Here is a 23,982-nt window from a genome sequence, read left to right as displayed (position 1 = left end):
CTTTTTTCCATTTCATACCTCGAATTTATGAAGTTTATCAAGTCTACACAATTCATCCCAATTTTTATTTGGTAACCAACTAGTATTATTCTTGAACGGGTTATCCAAACTAACGCCTCCTGTGAGGAAAAATACCCATTCTTCCATGTTGATTTTTTCAGATAAATTTATAGCCATCATCAGCGATAACAATAACTTATCCTAGATTTTAAAATTATAAAAATTATATATATTGTAAATGTTTTATTTAACAAACTCGATTTTTATAAAACGAAGCGTAGAAATATTTAAGCAAATATTATAGACGTATTAACTTTTATTATTATTGTTGTTTTATTATTTAAATTATATTATATAAATTAAAATTGTAAATATTATGAGTTTGAGAAAATTTTTTTTAGATAACTTTCAATAAATGTAAAATTTTACATTTAAGAATGTATGATATGACACGAGAACTATCATAGCATTCATAACGATTACCGATATTATGTGTCATAATAATATTAGTTATAGACATTTTATACAATATTTTATATAGGTAACTAACCAATAAGACTTACTTTTTCAAATAAACTTCTACAAATGTTAACATACAATGAATAAGTAAAATATTTAATCAACTCGTAGGTTCTTTCATCAATGTTCATACGTTTAGGACTATTCTTTATAGCTATGGTGAATAAATTTAAGAACCACGTAAGAGAATATTGGTACATAGGATCAATTTTTGACAATGTGTCAATGGTGAAAAATAATTTCATTGAATGCGTCGCAACTATGCGATATTTTTGTCTGATTTTATCTATTGATCGTTCAGTGATCTCGGATTCTGCTTGTTTTATTTTTATTTCGTTTGCTAATATTTTTGAAGAACTTAATATTTGTATGGCACCTTCATCCTCTAGAATATTTCCTTTAGATGAACTTAAGACTAGCAATATTTCGTCTTCAATATTCTTTAAGGCTCTAAACAATAATATATAATTATAATTAGTTAACTGGTTAAAAAAAATAATAATAATTAACTAATCTGCATTCAGCGAGAGATGTTTGTGTTATATTTAAGAACTCAATAATTTTCTTAAAAAAAAGTAAATTTTTTTTTAAGGATCCAGTCACGTATAGATATTAATTAGACATTTATCTTCTCACATCCAAACAACATATAATATGGATTATAACAATTACATACAGAAGCATACCCAAGGGAGGAATTTCATGTCCGGACCCCCCCCCCCCATCATTGAAATGTCAACGTTTACATTTTTAATGCGTTTCAAATTAAATTTAATAAATTTAAAATAAAATAGTATTAATATTACGAACGTATTTTGAAATCTAAATCATTTGTTATTTGTTATCGTATTTATCATTTTGTCATTTTGTCTGTTGTGACCTTAAACCCGAGGATTGTATAACTTTTAAGATAACCACGGACTACAAGTTGTAGTTCGTAATAATAACTATCGTTTTGTGAAGGTACCTGACATGATAGTGATTGGTGGCGGCAAATATTATATTATAACCAACAGGCCCGTGTTTGCTTGAACTACAAAAATCTATAAATAGATATAAGGTATTTTTCCATTTGATAAAACAAAAATTATTTATAACAGCTATTATGGTTGTAATCAATAATGAGAAACGAGACAATGACCAATGGAGCTATAACACACATAACTTAGCAATTGTTAAAAATGTGAATTGCCGTTTATGTGATTTTGTGACCCGTGTTCTTCATATTTTTTGGAAGATTTTTAATTTTATTATGAATTTGAAAAACTTTTGCAAAATACAAAACTTTTGCATTATTTTTGCATTTTTTGACCATTTTAGTGCATTTTCTTAGTTTTTAGAGCATTTTAAACTTTTTGTTCATATAACTGAACGAAAAATATGATAAAAGGATATTATCCAACTAATGACAATTATTTTTGTCACAAAATATAAGACAGCATACAATGTAATAGCAATCTTGTTCAGGTTAGTAATAATGATTAGCAAAAATATTTTAAAACATTAACAATTTATTTTAAATTATGATTTAAAATAAATGAAAGAAAACAGAAATATAACAGAACTAAATTATTATTAAAGTACAATAAAAAAAAATAAATAAATAAAAAAAAATACACTACTGTGATATAATTTTAAATTTTTTTTCCAATTTTTAAGCTTTAATAAATATAATTTAAGTGCATTTTTTGACATATTTTAGGGCATTTAAATCGCAGCCCTAGTCATAACTTATTATTTATTTTATATTTTATAGTATTCTTCTGGTTATAAATTTAAATATGATCGTGGGTGCCCAGAAGTAAAACTTTAAAAAGGGAGCCAATTTTTTTTTCAAATTATGAGCTATATATTCTCAAAAAGATAACACTTATTCAGTTTTATGTTAATATTATTTTTCTAGAGAAGAGAGGGGGGCGATTGCACAATCTTGCCTTCCCCAATGATCGCCCTTTACTATGATTATATTTAGAGACCAAATTAAGTAAAATTGTTAGACCCCCACCTTAAATAATATCTAGTTACGCCACTGTTTACATATCTACATCAAAACCAAAGCCTAATAATCATTAATTTTTTAATCAATTAAGGCTACTACCAACATTATAAAATACTATAATTGTTTATATTTTTAAATTTATTTAAATTTTGTTGTATAATTTTAACTAATATAATACCTTCATCACATAAAAAAAAAAATTATATTAATATGAATGATCCGTAATTGTAGATATATTGAATTAGAAACGTTTTATTCTAATAAAATAATTAAAATATATTAATTATTTACCTGGCATTTTTAGCACCTTCAATAATTAATTCATTTTTTTCGGCTTCTAAATCAGGTCTGTCTCTAGCCACTACTACACCTAATAACTGATCTTCAAGACCAATTGGCGTTATCATGAAATTTAACAACACAACTTTTACAGCTATTTCTGGTAAGTAATGTGGATTTCTCAGTTTGGTTGTAATGTATAACCTTAAAATATATAAACAGTTAATTAAAGCGAAAACAACACAACTAATTATACGATCAGTCGATTAATTACCGAAAATTTTGATCATATTCAATAATAGAATCACCTAGTTTTATGCAATTAGTACCGCCACTTAAAAATATCTGTTTTAACAATACGGGTTCCAATATAGGATCTAATTCTTCATTAATGTTCTCTAATAGTGCCTGGAATAATGCAACAATTATACATTAATACACGTTTATTGGTGTATTATTTCTTTATTAAATACTGGTTGGCCACTGGTGATCGCATGCTCAAGTACATTGATATAGTTGGTTGAAGTGAATCGAATGATGTGTAATGAGTTTTCAATTTCCATTGTTTTTATCCATTTATTGGCCTGTCCTTGAGGATCAATCATTAGGGCTGATCGTCTAGCATTCCTATAAGAAAACAACATATTCTAGCTTATAAAATAATAATTAAATTGAAAAATTAAAATCGAAAAATGTTAAGCAATTAATTTTAGTTTTACATTATAAATGGAATAGGAGAAAAATCAAAAAAAATCAAAAAATCAAAATTCAAAATATTGAATATTAAGTGTGATTTTCTTACATGACAATAATTCCATTATCTATGGAAAATAAATCCGTCGGCAGACCGGCTACATTCCAAGCTCTGATATCGACCGGTTTTCCAAGTATTGCACTTAGCTGGAAATCTTTAGTACATATAATATCATTTTCAATAATTTCGTCAACCCAATTTTTGATTTGACGACTTCTATAATCCATTGTAAACGGGCCTAAATATGCAATAATTCCCGAACTTATTAACAGGTCACCTGCAATGAAATTTTATTTATTATACACTTATTGATATAATATGATCAACACATCTAGTGGTCGGCTGAGTTCCAAAAACTCAAGGAGAAAACTTAATTTAACCACCCACCAAATTTGTTTACCAATCTATACCAATATTATTACAGATTACTTAAACGTATTTCCAATACTCTAGAATCTAAAATAATTTAGAGTCTCGATAGCATTTTACATACACATGGTTAGTTAACGGTGTTGGGACATATCTATATTATATATATTTATCTAGATCAATTGATTAGACAATTATTTAATTATCTTTTATCTTATCTAGATAAATATTTTCATGGTATCTGAATAATAATGATCTAGATAAAAAATTAATTTATCTAAATATATTCATCTGCATACAAAAAAAATAAAATACAAATTTGTATTGTCAATTTACTTTATTGATAATTAATACTTGTACTATGAATTCCTAAATAATCTCAATAAGAAAAATTACAGAATAATATTATGTATTATTGACTTTTTCGTTAGAAGCCCGGGGTCTAAGATTCAAATCTAGAGTAAATATTGTTACGTTGGTAAGTGGTAAACATGTAAGTTAACGGGAACAATAAATAATCAAGTGTTCTTTTATTTATTGTATGTATAATACACATGCAACAAGCAACTTACAAAATAACAATTATACCTAAATATATTAATTTTAATATACATAAAAACTGTTCCAAGGATCACAAAAATCACAATTTACTTTGAAATGTCACAATAAAATATTTATTTCTTAATTTTCATACTTAATTTTTAAAATGTTCGTTATTTAGTATTGACTAAGAATAACATCTATTGCCAACATTAATTTAAACATATAACCTGTGTTCAGTGGCAGATCCAGGATTTTATTTTGTAGCTTGAGGAGGGGGGGAGGTGAAAAATATTTTTCCTTGATAATGAAAATTATTGATTTTTAATACATATTTTTCCTGATTTGGGAGGAAGTTAACTGTCTGTGTTTAAATAATAATGAAGTACTAAGAAGTACCTAGTATCTAAGGCAGCGATTCTCAAACTTTTTTTTCCGTGGTGCCTTTTTTTGGACTCAATTTAGCCACGATGCCCTGTGAATAACATGAAAGACAGGACAAAAAAATGCTCATTGATGATTAATTTTATTAATTTTATTAAAATTTAACTTTATTATAAATTAACGAATTTTTAAACTTAACAATTAAATGAATAAAAATATTTGTTATCATTATTATAATTATTACATAAAAATATTAAAAAGTTAAAATTAGAATGTTCGAATATATAATAGAAAATATTTCATTATTTGCTATAAAGTTTTTACGAAAACAATAAGGGAAAAAAATCTAAACATTTTAAACTATTTTTTATGAACCGTAGACCACCGTGGCCCGTAGAAAGTGCTCGCGGTGTTCCAAGGGCACCGTGGTGCACAGTTTGGGAATCTTTGATCTAAGGTGTACTTTCTAAATATTATTATTCTTTAAAATATAAAACAAATGTATTCCTTTTTTTTATTTAGATAAAAATTTTATTTATGTTTAATCGTTAACTAGATAGATTTTAGATTTAGTTATCTTTTAGCATAATCTAGATACATTTTTGTTATATTATCTTCATATTTATCTAGATGAAAAAGTATTTATCTAATGCCAATACTGTAATTAACTGAAAATTGTAATTTATAGCACATAGTATACACTTGAGTTAATCATCTATGATAGATCTAATCCTAACCTCTTTTTGTATCAAAATCAGTCGTTCTTGGTTAGTAGTTTCATTATAAGCCACCCTTGGATAATGATTGTTATTATATACACATACTCAAAAATAGTTGTTACTTTCAATTGGACTCACCGGTTAGGTTTAAATAACGTTCTCCAAGATCTATAGCAGTCTGATTCCACCGCTGTTTTTCACCTCCTAAACCACCTATCAATTCTCCGGCTCGTTTCATTTTTATTTGTACTCCGTCTGATTTATTTTGTAACATAGACATTTTGGATTCATTTTCATCAAGACTGTCTTGAATAATTTTAAGTTTAATTTCAACCTCCGTAAGCTGTGAACGTTTTTCATTAAGTGCATCCATGGCATTGTTGTAAATGGTTTCTGCTTCGGCTAAAGCAATCTTTTTCGGCTGTATTTCTTTTGCCACTTTTTCGTAACTAGACATTGCTATTACCCATTTGCATAGGCCTTGTGCAGCGATTGATGCTTTTTTTACTTTATTAGGATCAAAATCTGGATTTGTGAGGTAATTTTCATTAATGACTTGCATAACTTTACTCGGTATATTGTCCTTGTCAAAATTAATCAGTTGTTCCAAAAATTTTATGTCATTGAGTAATTTTTTGGACGGTCCCCAATAATCTTCTGTCATTTTCCCAGAAGCGGGGTCGGGAATTTTGTCTGGTTTTATGCCTTTAATAATGCAAATAGTTTCCATAATCAATTTAACTGCATTGGGAGGATTATTCATTGATTTTACAAATGTAATATCATTAGCAGTCAATGTGTTTAGTGCAGCGAGAGCAGCATTTAATACAGGTTTCGCGGCTTCCATGTGAGCTTCGCACTCATTTTTTATTTCTTGGGCTTCCGCTGCGGTTTTAAGAGCTTTTTCTTCTTCTTTTTTAATGATTTCTTTGACTTTTGATATTTCTTTGTTTTCGACTTCTATTTTCTGCATGATAACTTTTACATTTGCCGCAGCAGTTATGATCTCAGGTTCCAACTTTTTTAATTCTATTTGCATTATTTCAATATCGTCGGCTGCCTTCTGTAATTTTTCCAATCCTACTTCATACCGACGTTTTGAAGTAGAAATTTCACTTTTATGGACAGATAAATTGTTAATTAACCATCGGTATTAATGATTTGAAGAATTAATACTTACAACCGTTTTTTGCTTAAAACGTCTTTAAATGTGTAAATCATTTCTAAATAAGAAGTCGGTGTTACATAAATTTTACGCTGTAGTTTAGCATGAAATTCTATTGATAGATTTTCGACCGTTATATGAAATTGTTGACACATTTTAATACTAACATTACGTTCATGATCGGTCAAATCTACGTCACCTAAAAATTCTGTAGCTACTGCTTTTAGAGCATCTGCAGGCCAAGGCTGGAATGAAATAAAAGCAGTTTAGTTATACGTACTATCGACATTGAGTACAATGATTTTTTCTTCTTTTGACATATCTTTTGTTATTATTTATACCTGGAACCAATCAATCGTACAACATTGCACGAGCGATGGAAATTTTCTTACTCTTGTTCTAAGACCATCACCAATGGGACTTAATGCCAATGAGACATGCAATTGGTCTCGCACAATTTGAGTGAATAAATTAAATAAACCGGTGGAACTTCCGTCAGTCTGATAACATTGTTTTTTTTTATTATAAGTATATTCAATTTTAAACATTTCAGTAAAAGTACTTGTATTATTTTATCACGTTGTCTATCTAGTATACGCATTTTCTCACAAATTTCTATTTTCTCGTCCATCATAAATAAATTTGGTACTTCACCCGAGTTTAGTAAATTATTTATATCTTCGACCATTCCTTCATTTTTTATCTAAATCAATTTAAAGAATTTGCATACCTATATGTTTTTACCTACTGTAGTATATTCACTTCAGAATCCGCAAATAAGAACACAACATTTTGATCAAATGCAATTGTAGCTCTCTTAAATACAACTTTTAAATCATCACGCCATTCATTAGTTCCATACGTACGTGTCATATTAATCTAAATACAACGATTATAAGCTTTAAACCGAGAAAAAAACAATTTTTTTTTTTTTTGTACTTGAAATAGGTCGTATTGTGCAATATGTGCAGCAAGTTTAGTAAGTGACTTTCGACCTGATCCTCCTAATCCAATAAGTAAAGCATGTCCTCGTGGTTGATTAAAAATGCGACTAATTCGAGAAAGGTGTTCAAGAGCAAATCTAAAAAGTACTAAATTCATAGGTTTTTTGCTCATCTGATTATACTCATTTAGGTATCCTTCAACTGTTGTTCGAAGACTATCCAAATCATGAATTTCCTTATAATTTTTATCTGAATTGTTTCGATCAGAAAAGTCGCAATAAATTAACTGGCGTAATTCATTTTGACTCACCTAAATGTTACTAATAAATGTTATCCAACTATTAATGTTGATTGTTTTTATTTTACCTTTTTGTTTTCTTTTGTTGTCAGATGAGCAAACATTTTGTCTAGGTCCTCTTTCAGAAATTCTTTACAGACAAATCGTAAAGTGTCGAAAAACCACGAACGATCCGCTTCATCAACTAAACGATCATAATACACTCTTAAAATTTCGTGCGTCCAAAGGCGTTTCATAGATATTACATCTGCAACCGTCGCAGGAATAGAAAACATGATGCCCTGGTTATAGAATAATTCATAATAATAAATCATTTTATCGAAATAAAATTAATTTTAATTATTTTTTAAATTCATTATTTTGTGATTTAAGAAATTAAACACACAAAGTTTTACTGAATTATTTATTTAAGGTTTAAACGGACAAATTAAACTAGCCAAATTAAATAAATTAGATAATTATATGAAACATTTGTACATAATACAATGAAAACAAATTATAAAATTATGTAATATACTTAGGCGATAAAATAACAGCAAATTTTATTGAAATGAGTTGAACTTTCGTGATATGAACTAATCGATTCTTAATTCAATTATGGTTTTCATATTTTTACTTATGGGTATTATTTGCAAAAACAGTTACTTCTGTGTTAAGATAAAATGTATTTTTAGATCAAGTGTTACGAGCTGTGGTATGGAAAGAGAAACTACTTTAAAAGCTCAGAATAGTTCATTTCTTCTGAGATAAGCTTATACGAAAAGTAAGTCAAATCCTAATACGAAATTCCAATCGCAACAGACGATGTTCAGGTGTTTCAAGATTAAAAAACATTAATGTAGGAAGTACGAAAAATGAAAAATGTAATTTTATCATTGGTAGCTCGTATCTTGGACGACCTCTTACTATTATTTATGAATAGAAGAAAATTAATTTCGATTGTAATAGTATACCTATCAATAATGTATTAAATTATTTAACAGTTGGAATAATAAAATGACGATTTTCAAATAATCAAAATAATAATTTTATAAATGTTTTTGAGTGTGATTGCAGCGATTACCATGTGTGCATGTCATAAGTACGAATGCGTCGCATGCGTATCAACCTATCACTGTCCTCGCCCAGACTATTTTATATAATATTGTATATATCAGTGGTTCCCAATTATTATGAAGCCACGTACCTCTAACTATAACTTAAATTGGTCCGGGGACCCCTTTATTGTAAATAATTACTTTTCAATTTTATTTAATTATGAAAGTGAAAAAAAATTTACAATTTATTTTAATTTGACAATCCTTTTTGTAATATTGTAATATTGTTAAATATACAGTCAACTCGCAGTATAACGAAGTTCGATATAACGAAAATCTCGATATAACGTATAAAACTGTCGGACCCTTGAAAACCTCGTGCTATAACGAAAAATCAAATGTATTTTGGTCCCCTCGATATAACGAAGATTTTTTGGCTAAAATTCACGTAATGTAACGAATTTTTACAATTTTGGAGATTGATACAGCACATTTTACGAGTTTGTTTCGGCCATTCTTATGCGATAAGATAATGTTCATGTATCGTTTATATGATACACGTCTGTTAAATGTAAATTGTATTAAATATAAATAAAAATTTGCTGCTATCGACAAAGGTTTGGTTGTCTGTGAAGTTCTCAATGACGATGAGATTTTGAATAAAGTTGATGACGAAGAGCCCCCCGTAAGCTCGAATGAAGCAAAATTAGGTCTCCGTTCCGTCTTAAGTTTTTTACAAAGACATGATATTGACGACAGTGTATTTTGTAATATTCTAAATTTGAACAACACTATTAATCGTGTAAGCGCAAATGGATACACACAAAAAAAAAATCATATTTTTTTTAAAAAATAAATATGTATGTATGTAATAAACAAAAAATGTATGAATGTATCTAATAAAATATTTAATAATAATCTCATATTGTATGTAGGTATGTAATTATAAAAATCTAATAAAATTTAAACTTTCTTTTAAATATCGTTTAAACAAATTTTGTTGATTTATGCTTTTAATATAATGAATTTCGATGTAACGAACTTTCGATGTAACGAACTTTTTGCTCGGTCCCTTGAAATTCGTTATATCGCAAGTTGACTGTATATATTAATTTCACTAAAATAAAATAAAAAAATCATTACAGTACTACACAACCGTGGACCCCTAAAATCAACACGAGGACCCTTGGGGATCCGCGGACCACCAATTGGAAACCACTGGTATTCCAAGCGAACATTTGGGTGCGGATACGATTAAGCCGCGGTATCCCGCAAGCGTATGGACGACACACTGAGTCGTCCAAACATATAAATATCAATTTTTTCCAAACCAATTTGAATAGTTTACCCGTGGATTACGTTTTCCAATTATGAGATGAGGAATTTTATTATTGTTGATAAGCGAATATCTTATTTAATCGCGTGTGTATTAAACTGCGATTTTATGCTAGCATTTGGACAATAATAAAATAATAATACCAAAAATAAATGATACAGAGATGAACACTTTTTCATATTGTTGAACTCCTTTTGTCAGCACCCACGGAGCCGCCACTGAATTTTATTATTATAATATTATAAATGTGTGAAACAATCATGTATATTATGAGTAAAATACTTGTAACTTCTTTCAATAATTTTAAAATTACATTATTATACATAATCATAAGTTAAATGTTTATAATTATTTGTAAATAAAATTTAGCTATTAACCTGGATGACTTTAGAAAAGTCTCTTAAGTTGAATAAATAATGAGATTTAGCTGGTGTTGGCAATAAATATGCAATGCTTTTTTTATGTAGATCCAATGTTGAATTTATCAACTCATCAACACACGAATCAAATTGTTTATTGAAACCTCTATTAAATTAATACAAATTAGTTACAGATTTTAATAATAATTGTTTTATCTAAATACGAACGTACTTGATTTCTAAATGCCAAAATAAAATTTTGCTAAAAATTGTAACCATTGTTACGTCATCGAAAGAATTGGTCACAATGATGTTGAAATGACGACTAAATCTTGCGGTCACGGTGTTACCCGATGACGGTGGACTCATCGCACATAATATCAGCACATCTTCAAGATATAACGGCACAAGTTCTTTGCGATCGTACCACGGAAACTTATCCAGATATTGTCGTAAAAGTTCTACAGGTGGCTGGGCACCATAATACTCCTTTTGCGGCATACTTACGTCGTCGATAAATATTATGCATTTTGTACCAATCAGAGGACCAAATACTCCTCGTTTTCTCTTAACTAGTTTGCTCATGATTATATCTTGTATAGTGTTAGCCGATGTCTGCGCCGAAAAGTTGATAAATGACGGATGGTTAGAGTCCTGGTCGATTTTCGTAAAAATATAATCCTACAAATGACAAGTAAAATTGTTTGAAACATTTTCACAATAAACACGAATACCGTTTATTATTAATACCAAAATGTATGTAGATTTTCCCGTTCCGGTTTTCCCTACCATCATCATAGGTTTGTTTTTTTTTAAAAGCTTTGACATCAATACGTGATTTCGTATTGTATCCACAGTAGGAACAATAATTTTATTGAAAGGAATGTCTTGCGGTATGGGGGGTTCTTCTTTTATATAATCGGACCACAGTATCCACAGTCCTTTATCTCTTTTCATTAAAACATATCTGTAGTCGAAAACCAAACTCATTTGGGGAATTGTGCTCGAATAAGGGGTGTTTGGCGATGGACATAGTTTAACGGGTATGTTCAAGGCTTTAGCCACTTTTTTTGGAAACTTGTCCTCCAACAATGCTCGAAACAGAAGATTAAATTTTATTCGACTGTTTGCATCTAAAGCCGCTCCCAAAGACCAAATCGATGAGAAAAAACATATATTCTGTAGGAAAAATATTTGTATAAAACAAAAATGATTAGTATTAGATATTGATGAATATTGATAAATAATATACAAATTTACTTCGATTTGTGATCTGATATCACGTTGTAGAGCTGTTTTCATATGTTCTTGATCAAAATATGGTGTCATATAAGTATCGCAAATGTTTGTTAACGATCTGACCAAGTTCGAGTCGGATGTAGGAAACACTTCCTAAAATACAAATAGTTTGTATTAGAAAAATATTTCAACCATTCGATTGTTTACGTTTATACGTTCATATTGCAACGTCTTAACATAAACAATAATGGCCGGGTAAATCGTATGATAATATCGTAACACGTCTTTTTGTGCATTGAATCCAGATATGGTGAAAATTCATTTATCCATGATTCCACAAGGCACTCCCAACCTAATGAAACTGGTTCCATATAAATCATACCACATCTAGAGACCTACAAATTTAAATACAAGTATTTGTATATAGCACGACTAACAATGAAATTTTGTAAATATTTGATTTGTTACAGTTGCTGGTGATGCTACATCCAAGTCCATGGGTTCAAAGATCAAATTAGTCGTGTTAGCGAGCTGTATAATCTCTCCGGATATTAAACACAACTTTTTGTTATCGTCCAATACTGTATTCATACTTTCGATCCAAATAGCGTCTACAGGACCATCAAAAACCAGCCATTTTCTGTTGAGATTATCCGAAGAAGCAAATTTTCTGAATCCAACAGCTAAAATACCATCTGACCACTCATGTGTTATTAGATCAAACTGACCGTAAAGTTGACCCAACGTTATAGATTTTGGATTTATTACCATGATTTCAACTTTGTGTTCATCCATCAGATTCTAAATGGGAATATAATATAAAATAAAATAGTTACTACATTTTGAACATATTACAATTATAATAATTTTGAAGTTAAATTGTAAATTTATATATTTATAACTTGTTCATATCCCATAATACTAATTATGTATAAATTACAAAATAAAAGTCAAAAGGTTATACTTGATACACAAGAGAAAAATAAATTTTTAAACGAAATATATATTTTTTATGCATATATAGTAGCTAAATAATGTATAATTGTATTTGAATACTGAGCACCAAACAGTTAAGAAAAATGTTTATCTGACATTAAGTAAGTAATATATAACAATGCAGTATTGTATTTTTATATTTATGAAAAACGTATCTGTTACGGATTGAACTATGATGTATACAATGAAAACTAAATATGTGAAACGTCTAAGTACGAGAAAGTAATAATCAGGCAAATGATAAAAGTACAAAAAAAAAAAAAAAAAATAGAATACTATATGGGAGACATATTTAGGAAGAAAAATTTTTGGTTTAAATTATACACTTATATAATTTATTTTAAATTTAACATATTAGATGTAATAAAAAAATTACTGTTACTTAGGGTAAGTATATTATAAATTTAATGATTCGCGAATCACAAAACAATTATATAAGTATTAAAATATAAAGATCATTTACAATGAATGTTTCCAGTCATTGACTATTTGAAACGTTTACTCGTGACGCCAGTACAATAAATGGTTGAAAAAAGAATGTATAATGATATTAAATGGTAATTAAGATAAACGATAATTGATGACGGTTAAATATAAAATATAAAAAGGTAATAGACAAGACAATACTAAGTATTAAAAATATCAAGAGAACACATAGTGGCTATTGTCGTTGTATTGGAAATTAATGAAATTATTATGTTAATAATAATATAAATTAATGCGACGATGGCAAATTATGGTATGACCTGATTATTTGATGAACAGATAAAAACACACACACACATACACTGGTATTCTATAGCCGAAGCGATATTGCATAATGTGCATTTTTTAATAACCTTATAAAAAAACCTTAAATACATGATAAAATAACTACCAGTTAATTGTTGATGACTAATCTGTGTAAATGGTATCGCATTATTAACCTATTTTTCTTATACATGTAAATAATTATCATTTTAATAATAATTATAAATTATGTTTATTATATGATGTACGTTTTTACTTTTTTTTCAATAATTTCCAAAGCACCACTGAGTACTTTGTAAGCTGATGTTTTACCACTAAATGGAAAACCAACAATCATAAAACCATGTCTGACGATCATCATTTCATAGATCTGTTGGACTTTTTCCAAAAAAAATGGAGTACATTGAAGGTTTAATGCTTCGCAAGCTTCTTCTATAGCTGAGTTCAATATTAGATAGTCTGCTGTCGGCAACTCGATGCCGGGGAATAAATCTGAAGTTATTCCCTATGCAGAAAATATAAGCACGATTATTATTATCAATTAGAATATTTTATCGAATAAAATCAGTTTACTTTAAATAATGGAATGTCATGTTCTAGAAATTTCGGTAAATTCACGTCGTTGATAGAACGTAACATAAGTATATTTTCGTCTTCTTCTGGGTATTTAAGCTTTAAATTACCAGCTGCTGTCAACACAGTTTTAACAGCTCTCATTCCTGTACGGGGTATTTGATTCAAATAATTATTATATTTATTATTGATTACGTTTTATGTTATGATGAATGGATGCATTAACAACCGTAATCGTAATGGTTTTGCGATGAAAGCTGTTCTGAACATAATTTGTACGTGGCTACTATTTTCACTGATAGTGAACGAGCTAAACTGAATCCTTGAGAGTACAAAACTATTTCCGATATCAAAGCATAATCAGGTACCATCATGGCTACTGAACGGAATAAAGCCTGAAAAAAAAAAAATTATCATTATTTTAAGTATTAAATTATATTATTATTTTTTTTTTTCTAAGTGAATAAGTTAAACAATTCAACAGGACTTAAAATTTGAATCGAGAGAAGTAGGATTTGTTATGTTTTTTGTAATCACTGTTTATTACTTTCAAATTATCCGGCAATTCCGAACGTCCGGCGTATCCGGGATTCATAGTAATAAATATAGCACACGTTTTGTCCAATGTTAAATTCGATCCTTCAAAAAATATCTTCGTCAAACCAGTTTGTATACCTCGTTGAATAGTCAATATTTGTTGTGCGACTACTGATAAAACCTCTAAGTCAATACGATTAAATTCGTCGAAACATGCCCAAGCACCACATGATAGTAAACCCTGAAATTATAACGCGATCTAGTAAAACCTTAGTAATATTATATCCTCTGGGCTAAGAAATCACTTTGAAAAATTTTCCTAGGCCAATGTAGTCCATACTATCCGAACAATTGAAAACGACACACTGTTTAGCAACTGCTTTAGCTAAGTCTTTGGTAGTCTCTGTTTTGCCAGTACCAGCGGGCCCTTCGGGGGCACCACCGAAATTCAACTGAAGAGCGCAAAATAATGTCCGATAACAGCGGTCCGTGAGTGGAGTGATAACTAATCTTGACGAATTACCCAAATATTCATAACCATAATTCAACGAAGCGTTTATCATGAAAGTGATCAAGTCGTTTTCCTAAAAATCAATCGATTTCAAACGGTAAAATGTTTCACTGTTGAAATAAATTTTACTTTACCATCAAATAATACCGCAATTGACTAATCCACCCAAAGTCGTTGGTCTTGTAAATATTTTTGTGCACCAGATCTTCGACGACGTCTCTTGCGTGAACATCCATTACAATCAAGGCGCCTGGTTTAATGAAATAATTTTAAAATGGCATAAAATTTAAAAATATGCCCTAATTCAATCTCACCCAAAGTCATTCGCGTTTGAAGTGGTAACACACCACGGACCAAACTAACAATTTTTTCAATTTGTCCATTACATTTATTTAAATACGCTGGGAGTCCTTTTGGGTATTGCTTAATAGCTTCTGTCATTTCAGTAGTCCAGAACGTGCATGACACGGCTAACACTGCTTGCCCAGGCCACTGAACTACCCATTCATGTCTAATGGTTTGTGTGTAAGCTAACAAGGCTTTATTGATTGTTAGCCTAACAGTAGATTTCATAGACAGTTCCAAATCCATCAGCCATTTCTCAACTTGCCCTCTAGCTTTTATCGTGTTAATTATTTCTGATAAATTTACAATTTCTTCTTCACTAGATACCATAGATATAATTTCTAATTTTTCAGTGAACACTAAAGTGGATATTCCTTCGAAACATTTTTTCAAATGAGGTTGCACTCTTTTTGGATCTTTAGTTTCCGATAAGATTTCAAGAAGTTCGTCATTTGACAAAAAAAAAAAACCTCGGAAAGTAAAGTCGTTTTGTTTCCAAATAACTATTTAAACCCTTTTGCACCACGTCTAAAAGTGTAAAAGCTTTTGTCAAATCTTCCAATATATTTTCAATATTAACTGCATCTAAAATATTTGTTGTTCTTTTCAGATTTTTCATCAAATTTCTCCAAATCTATAAAAAAAATATTTTTAAATATTTTTGTACCCAATATACCTATAAATAAATTATGACCAACAGTGTCGGTCTGGTCAATTCATAAGTTTATTCATAATTATAATTGTAAACATTTATCTTATTTAATAGAATCTTACATGGAGATCTGGTTTAGAGATATTTTATTTTTCTTTACAATTTAACCAGTGTCATACTTTTGGGGGAAGAGGAGGTTAAAAACTGAGGCATTTGTCAGTTTAATTTTAACTTCAACTTTTAATCGCCACATTTAAAAAGTAAAAGAAATCTTCAAGAGGCCAATTTCGTCAATAAATATTAATTGTAGATCAGTTGATCTCCTGACTCTATCATAAATTCGTCCTTGGGCTTATAGCAACCACGCTAACATAAAAAATCAGAGTGATTATTTTCCTGAATTAAATTAAAATTGTATTGTTCTTATCTTAATCTTGAAATATTGTTGACGTGATTTAATAGACTTAGATATAACTGTTATAGTTTATACATTTTAGTTATCTTGATCAATTGATCAAAATCGCAATTTATATAAATAATTTGAAAAATTGAGATAATATAGGTCATATGCACGAACACAATGATATTGACTTTGGAAAAATATAAAAATAAAAATAAATTAAAATAGAGTAGAGTAGAAGTAGAGTTTGAGAGTAACGAGAAAAAACATTTTTACTAAACTTTTATTGAATCTTCTCCAGTATTAAGTTGTTTAGGAGTCCATTGTAAATTTTTTGCCGGAGGACCAATCATGAGCCAGACCGACATTGGTAACTTAACAATTTTATTTAGAACTATTATGGTAAAATATGTATTTACCTTATCAACTATGTTAAATTGTTGAGATTCATTTGGAATTTGGCTTCGTATATCGGGAGATGAAAATATAGACTCTAAATACATCCATGACATTTGTACTTTGACCAAAAATTCCATTATTTCATTCAATGTATGAATTGCTGTATCCCATTCTCTGAAAAAATAATATTATATAGAAACATTTTTTAATTTCAGTAAATAAATTGAAATAAAATACAATAATTTGTTTTCAAATGCTTTAACGAAAGGAGAAGTTTTCATTGTAGCTGTTTTCATTATGTGATCATCAAGCAATATTTGTATATCTTCCATAGCGGATACAATAAAAGTGCCTGAATTTCTAAAGCATAAAATGAAATCACACCTTCCAATTTAACAATTTAATCAAATGTATACTTATAATCCACTAGATTAAAGCTTAAATTATTCCAATCAGCCATCATTAAGTTCAATTTCTTTTCTAAACTACTTTCTTTAGTAGCACCGTCACTGATTATTTCAAATAGAGGTACAAATTTACTGAGTTTGAAACTTAATATTTTTCCCAACGTAAGCCTTTGGTTAGAATTCATTACAAATCCTACAGTATTTGAAATCTCTTCCCAGTGACATTCTTTAAGCGATAAGTTGCCCAGTGTCATTATTTCTGGCATTCTTTGTTTGAATAATTCAATCGATAATCGTACCTTTATAAATTTAATAGTTAAACTTATATAGATTAATGATATTACACATATATATAGATAACCAAATATGAATCTATTTAATATGCTAAAGTACAGTTATAATCATAAAAATCAGTTTACATATAATATTATTTTCGATCTACTAAATTTGACTAGAATTTTCAAATATTAGATGCCTATAATTTATAAACCTTTACAATTTTTTCTACAGATATTTTGACAGAATTATACAATACAAAATTAAAAACGTGAGAAATTTCCTATTTAACAAAAATCCACAGTCGATAACTAAAAGATAGCATAAAATATATACCTATATTGTATACTATTTATTTAAAAGTTTGTACAATTTTTTGTAAACCATAAAATTTGAATCCTAATTGAAAATCACAGGATACTACAATAAAATGTGATAGTTGTAAAAAATATTAGCTAATATAATATTAAGCAAGGGTATTAATACATTTTTTTAACTGCATTTATCATCTATTATTGTATTTTTAAATCTCAGTATTAATAGATACCTAACCTCTATAACTATATCATATGAATATTATCCATTTATGAACGTTTTTCCAAATTATTTATTTATTTATTTTTGTCATTGCTGCAAAGTTTTAGAAATACATTTTGTACTTAGATATGCTTATAGTATGGTTATCGTACTGATAGTATACCATTAATAAGTCACAATAAACATGTCGTTATGATGAAGACTAGAAAAATAATATCACATCGAAAACAATATCGACTTTATGTTAAAAATTAAGTTTTATGACAAGAATATTAACTGTATTAAAATATAATATTATCATATTATGTTTACTCGAGATTTTATGAAATTTTTGTTATCGTAAACTATTTCGAACATATTAACTTCTAATTTACAGTAGCAATATAACTCGCTTAAACATATTAAGGGTAGCCATTAAACAGTATAATTATTTGCTGTACTCAGCAAAAAAATGAGCCATACGACAATAAGATTGGCGAACGATAAATATGAGGTGAAATTTAAAAAATAATCACATAGCGGAGATGTCACATTACTACACTGTTTACAACTCCCAGTGGCGTATTTACAAACAATTTTTTTGATGGGGGGTGTCATACATTTTTTTTAATATATCAGTATAAAATTAATAAAATTACATTTTTATCTGTTTTATTATCTTCTTATTGAAAAATATAATTTCATTAATAAATAATAATATATGATAAACTCTAGCTTCCTTCTTTTATTTGCACGTTCGTCAATAGCTCCATTGGTAGTAATATTTAAATCTGGATAAATCAATAACATCGCAAGGCTATTAAGTCTTTTCTGAAACAAAATGCGATCTTCGTCCAACTATCTCCACAATTAGTAGACTACAATTTTCTGCGAACTACAGGCTACAGCAATAGGCCTGTGAAGTGTATAATGTATTTCTACTTGTACAGTCAAAAATACCAATATTTCAGTACCTGGGTTTTATTAGTTTTTATAATATTAATAAAATTTATAAATTTTAAAATGTTTTATTCGAATTTATAAAAACTTTATAACATCAAATAGATCGAAATTTAAAAATTTGAGATTTGGAAATTATCTGGGGAGGGGTGTTAAATTTCCAACACCCCCCTACCATAAATACGCCACTTACTACTCCATATAAAATCATATAAAAAAAGTTTTTTCCTACACGCCTCTAGCAAATTTTATTAGAATTTATTGTTGTTTTAATATAATTTGTACATAATAGTAAATAACCAATTATTGGTATTTTTCATTATAGATACTCAATGATCAAATTTACCGTTTTCGCAATAGCTAATGGAGCAGGAATTTTCATAAAGGTCCGCTCAAGTTTCATTATGTTGCGATAATAGGTGGAAACATGATAATCAATTTGTTCCGGGTCGTATGTACCGACTTGGGCGTTCATCCATTTTTCGTTATTGGTAATGAATTCATAGCAGTTTTGGTAAAGTGATTTGTACGGTGCTAAAGTATCTGCGATCTAAAATTAAAATTTTTTACATTTCAATCATGTGCATTTCATTATTTGTGCATTTGTGAGTAGTACGGATTCGTAACACTCATATTTACAGTTTTCCAGAGTGGATACACGCTTTCTGCCATATTAAAAAATACTTCTTCCTTGTTAAACTCAGTTATTGTTTTCAATGCTTCTGTTAATTTATTGTCTAACCTTTCAGATTTCTTAACATACTTTTCTATTTCATTTATATCACCAAGTGTTTGAAACTCTTCTACTTCCGATTGATAATTTATTAAATTGTTTTCGAACGTATCTATACGATCCGACAAAATCTTTTTGAATTCTATTTTTTTTTGCTACAACCGTTTCAGAACTCATAGATATTACTTCGTGAATATATCTGGACCATTTAAATGTTTTGGTAAAGTGTTTCATAGTAGCTAAATCCGTTATTGGAATGTAATCATCCAAAAAAAAATTGACATGAAAGCACCTTAACTACTGTTTTTCTTAGTTCAGGTAAAATATTAGCTTTCATGTCCGCTATAAAGATGACAAATTGCATAAGTTCATCGGCATTTTTTGGTGGTGTTAGTATTGAATCACAATAAGACGAATATCGTCTATTTAAACTAAACAACAAAAAAAGGTTGAAACAACATTAAATCTAATCAACTAGTCAAATTTTAAATTTATACTTTTCTGAAATGGCTAAGTATGTAGACCTCATGTGATCGATAATGATATACTTAAACTTATCTGCATGCTTAATTAAAATACTGACGATTTCAGTAAATTTAATTTTAAATACACCTGTCGTCGACAATGAATTTATGTCCAATGGTATAGCCAAAGAAAGGTCATGATACTCAATAATTTTATGTTTAAACTCGTCAAAAGTATGCTCGTGGGATATGAATATATCCACGTTAAGTTTAGCCTCTCCATTAATCAAATATAAATATTTTTGGACTTTTTCTACAAATACATTATTTTGTTCCCAACAATCATCCAAATATGTTAGTAATTTTTCGCGATTTTTACACACAATATCATAATCTAGATCAACCTAAAAAACGAAGATAAAATCAAATAGTATTATATTCTTATCTATCGGTTTAACCTAATTGTCGTTTCAACTGTTGTTTACCAATATAAGTACAATTTATAATATTTATTTTTATCCTTACTTTCAGAAATACATCTGTATTACAGTTTTTGTCATTAAAGATATGTTCTATACGTTTTAAATATAATGGTATTTCTGTTATCAATTCATAAATTAAAATAACAAAATCTCGTAAACGTTTGTAGGATGGCAAAAGTTGTAATTTTTTCGTTTCTGTATACCACATTTGTTACGAAACCTGGATTCTTCTTTTTAACATTGAAATACAGAGTTTTTTAGTAAATAATTTATATTATATTATAATCTAAAAACTAATAATTTATTTTCGGTATAGTTTGTATATTGTAAACAATTTGTCTTGATTATTTTTATTTGAATTAAATGTTTCATACAAATAAATCGAACTGGTAAGATATTTAAACTATAGATACTTCGTGATGTATAATTTATTAACTTTGAGCAAACAGAATAGTATCTATTATGTTTATATTTGTTGTTCCTTTTATTAGATAAAATGACGAAAATCAAATTAATATGAGTTGTATTGCCAATATAAATTGTCAACTTTATTAACATGTAGTTTTCCCTACGCAAGATTTCATTTCATTTTTTTCATAATTAGTATCATGTTACATTACCTTTGGGTCACACATAAATTCCGTATAGTCTACAATGGAATTTTGTATGTATTCTCTGAACTGAATTTGCATGGTGAACGCAACGCATTTGAAAAAAGAAGACAATTTTTTCTTGTTATCAATTTGTGGCAAATGACTGCTGTATTTTTTCTAATAAAATGCGATAGGATTAAGGTGATAGATCATAATAAAATATTTAATCGACCAAGAATTATTACATGTTGAAATATTTTTCTAACATCACCAAACCATTGATTTCGTACGGTATATTTAATATCCAATAATGGCAGGAAAATCAATTCTTTAAACTCCTTTATTGTATAACTTGAGTCCCTTCGACTTATATTTTCGTAATTCATAAGAATCATTTTACTTGAAAATTTTTAACAGTACAATAAAGATTATAGCCAACACAATTTTAAATTGGTCAAAGGATATATTATTTTGTATTTTAATTATTTTTTTGCAATTCGAGCATTTACTTCTGAGATTATACATACATTTTAGTAGCTATTATTAACAAACGGAACAATTTAAGGAAAAATTATTGTTTTTATAACCGAATAAATATTAATTAAAGAATTAAAGCAAATTAAAAAATAGCAAAAATATGGTTTTACATTACAAAAATAATATGGATGATAAATAATAGTTAATTAATATAATTAGATTTAATTATATTATTATGTAAAAATTATATTTTAATATAATAATTCTATAACATAACTAATATTTTCTATCATATTGATGATATGTTTGACGAAGCTGATTAATATAATTAATTATATTGATCGATATAATGATATAATAATTTGTTGAATTTAATAGTACCTAGAACATTATTATAATTATCTAAAGCCAATTTGTTTGTATCCTAAGCATCTACAATTATTAAGATAATAATAATTTATAACATGAAAATGATATTTTTTTTTCTCGATGTAAGTTGTAAAATAAAATATTATTTTTTATAAATGTAAAAAAAAGTAGTTAAATAACAAAAAGTTTTACAAAAATATGTTTTACGATTTATTTAATATCATTTTAACAATTTCTTATTTAACTTAAATTAAACTTAGTTTAGTTTAACTAAACTTAATTTCGATCTTAGAAAAAAAAAACATTTAGACAATACCTAGAATCCCAGCATATTTTTGAGTACAGAAACTCTTGATTAATATTGTTAGTTGAAATTTAAATTATATTCAGATGTGTTTTTTTTTTATAAAAATTTACCATCGGTCATTAAAAATTAAGATAAAAATTAATTTTTAAATAATATTAAAACGGTCAAATTTTCTATATCCTATGTAAAAAGTGCGTTTGAAAAAAATACAAGTAATATATATATATATACTATACTACATTGATAGTATGAATTATATTTATAATAATTATCCTTTTTATAATATAGTATACCGTGAAAATTGTTTGAAGTTTTTAACTCCAATTATTGTATACAATTTAGATGCGATGAGATAATTATTCACCTAACTTACTCGTAGTTTCTGTACCATAAATCGATAATTTGTAAGACTATTGGATTAGATTTGAAAAGGTTTTCCTCGAGATTTGCCTTAGCACGTTTTCGCGACTTTTCCCACAGTGGAGCATTAAGTCGCAGTTCTGCTTTAATTGACGTGGCTAACGACGAGAGGTCTTCATGAAACTCGTATGGATCAAGGTTTGCTATTTTTAAAATTCCTTCTTTCGACGACTTCGTGTGTTCCTACGAATATTTATGATATCAATGTTGCATCATGAAAATTTAAAACGAATAAGAACTGTTTTGTAATAATTTATTATAACTCAAGGATATGATATTATTGTTAATTTGATTTTCTGAACAACGCATTACATCAAATAGTATCGTTTATTTATTACAAATTTATATTAGTAATATAACGAATAAAATGGTATTGTAGTGCTTTTTATTTCATGTAATTATAATTTTTATTGGTGATGAATTCAATAAATTATTTAATTTACATTAATACACTAAATAAAATAGTATTTACTTTACAAAATTTTAATTTAAATGATTGTTCTATTAATACATGTAATTAATTTCATAATAACTTATCTACGAGTATAAAGTTATTTATTATTAAAAAAAAGTTTGTATTAAGTTTTCGGATATACCAAAAATAATCGATAGATTTGAAAAAATAAATGGTTCCTTTTTAAAATTTTTTTTACTAATTTAATTCATTGATTCGAATGGCATGAAATTTACATTAACAGATTTAAATCTCATATTTGGTACTTAAAATAAATATTTAATAGTGTTGTGAATATAATATATACTTACTTGGAAAACTTCTTTTTTTAGTGTTTCTAGTGACGATAAACATTGAAGCTGTACCGGTAAAGAACTCACCATTCTATCCATTGTTTCTCGAGAAATTGGCGTATAACAG

At 27.9% G+C, this 23,982-nt stretch overlaps 1 protein-coding gene across 1 annotated transcript in view; it reads right to left on the bottom strand.

The window, feature by feature from the left end:
• LOC112679862 (dynein heavy chain 7, axonemal-like) overlaps window positions 1–23,982 on the bottom strand; it is a 45,638-nt gene extending 21,656 nt beyond the window's left edge. The window contains 41 exon segments of the mRNA XM_025549795.1: window positions 19–201; window positions 564–969; window positions 2,810–3,001; window positions 3,072–3,205; window positions 3,271–3,424; window positions 3,600–3,828; window positions 5,702–6,678; window positions 6,744–6,973; window positions 7,070–7,228; window positions 7,291–7,431; window positions 7,491–7,607; window positions 7,668–7,982; window positions 8,039–8,251; window positions 10,721–10,868; window positions 10,935–11,383; window positions 11,453–11,881; window positions 11,963–12,094; window positions 12,157–12,336; window positions 12,410–12,742; window positions 13,944–14,192; window positions 14,261–14,406; window positions 14,490–14,655; window positions 14,808–15,038; window positions 15,103–15,381; window positions 15,443–15,558; window positions 15,623–16,121; window positions 16,123–16,287; window positions 17,125–17,278; window positions 17,342–17,464; window positions 17,521–17,810; window positions 19,610–19,813; window positions 19,903–20,119; window positions 20,121–20,272; window positions 20,274–20,427; window positions 20,494–20,864; window positions 20,986–21,132; window positions 21,134–21,172; window positions 21,563–21,712; window positions 21,781–21,934; window positions 23,062–23,291; window positions 23,874–23,982. Coding sequence (XP_025405580.1) covers window positions 19–201; window positions 564–969; window positions 2,810–3,001; window positions 3,072–3,205; window positions 3,271–3,424; window positions 3,600–3,828; window positions 5,702–6,678; window positions 6,744–6,973; window positions 7,070–7,228; window positions 7,291–7,431; window positions 7,491–7,607; window positions 7,668–7,982; window positions 8,039–8,251; window positions 10,721–10,868; window positions 10,935–11,383; window positions 11,453–11,881; window positions 11,963–12,094; window positions 12,157–12,336; window positions 12,410–12,742; window positions 13,944–14,192; window positions 14,261–14,406; window positions 14,490–14,655; window positions 14,808–15,038; window positions 15,103–15,381; window positions 15,443–15,558; window positions 15,623–16,121; window positions 16,123–16,287; window positions 17,125–17,278; window positions 17,342–17,464; window positions 17,521–17,810; window positions 19,610–19,813; window positions 19,903–20,119; window positions 20,121–20,272; window positions 20,274–20,427; window positions 20,494–20,864; window positions 20,986–21,132; window positions 21,134–21,172; window positions 21,563–21,712; window positions 21,781–21,934; window positions 23,062–23,291; window positions 23,874–23,954 — 9,438 coding nt within the window. The 5' untranslated portion in view covers window positions 23,955–23,982.

Source organism: Sipha flava, unplaced genomic scaffold, assembly GCF_003268045.1.
Source record: "Sipha flava isolate LNK unplaced genomic scaffold, YSA_version1 169_pilon_pilon, whole genome shotgun sequence".
Lineage (NCBI taxonomy): Eukaryota > Metazoa > Arthropoda > Insecta > Hemiptera > Aphididae > Sipha > Sipha flava.
This window is presented reverse-complemented; position numbering and strand designations above follow the sequence as displayed.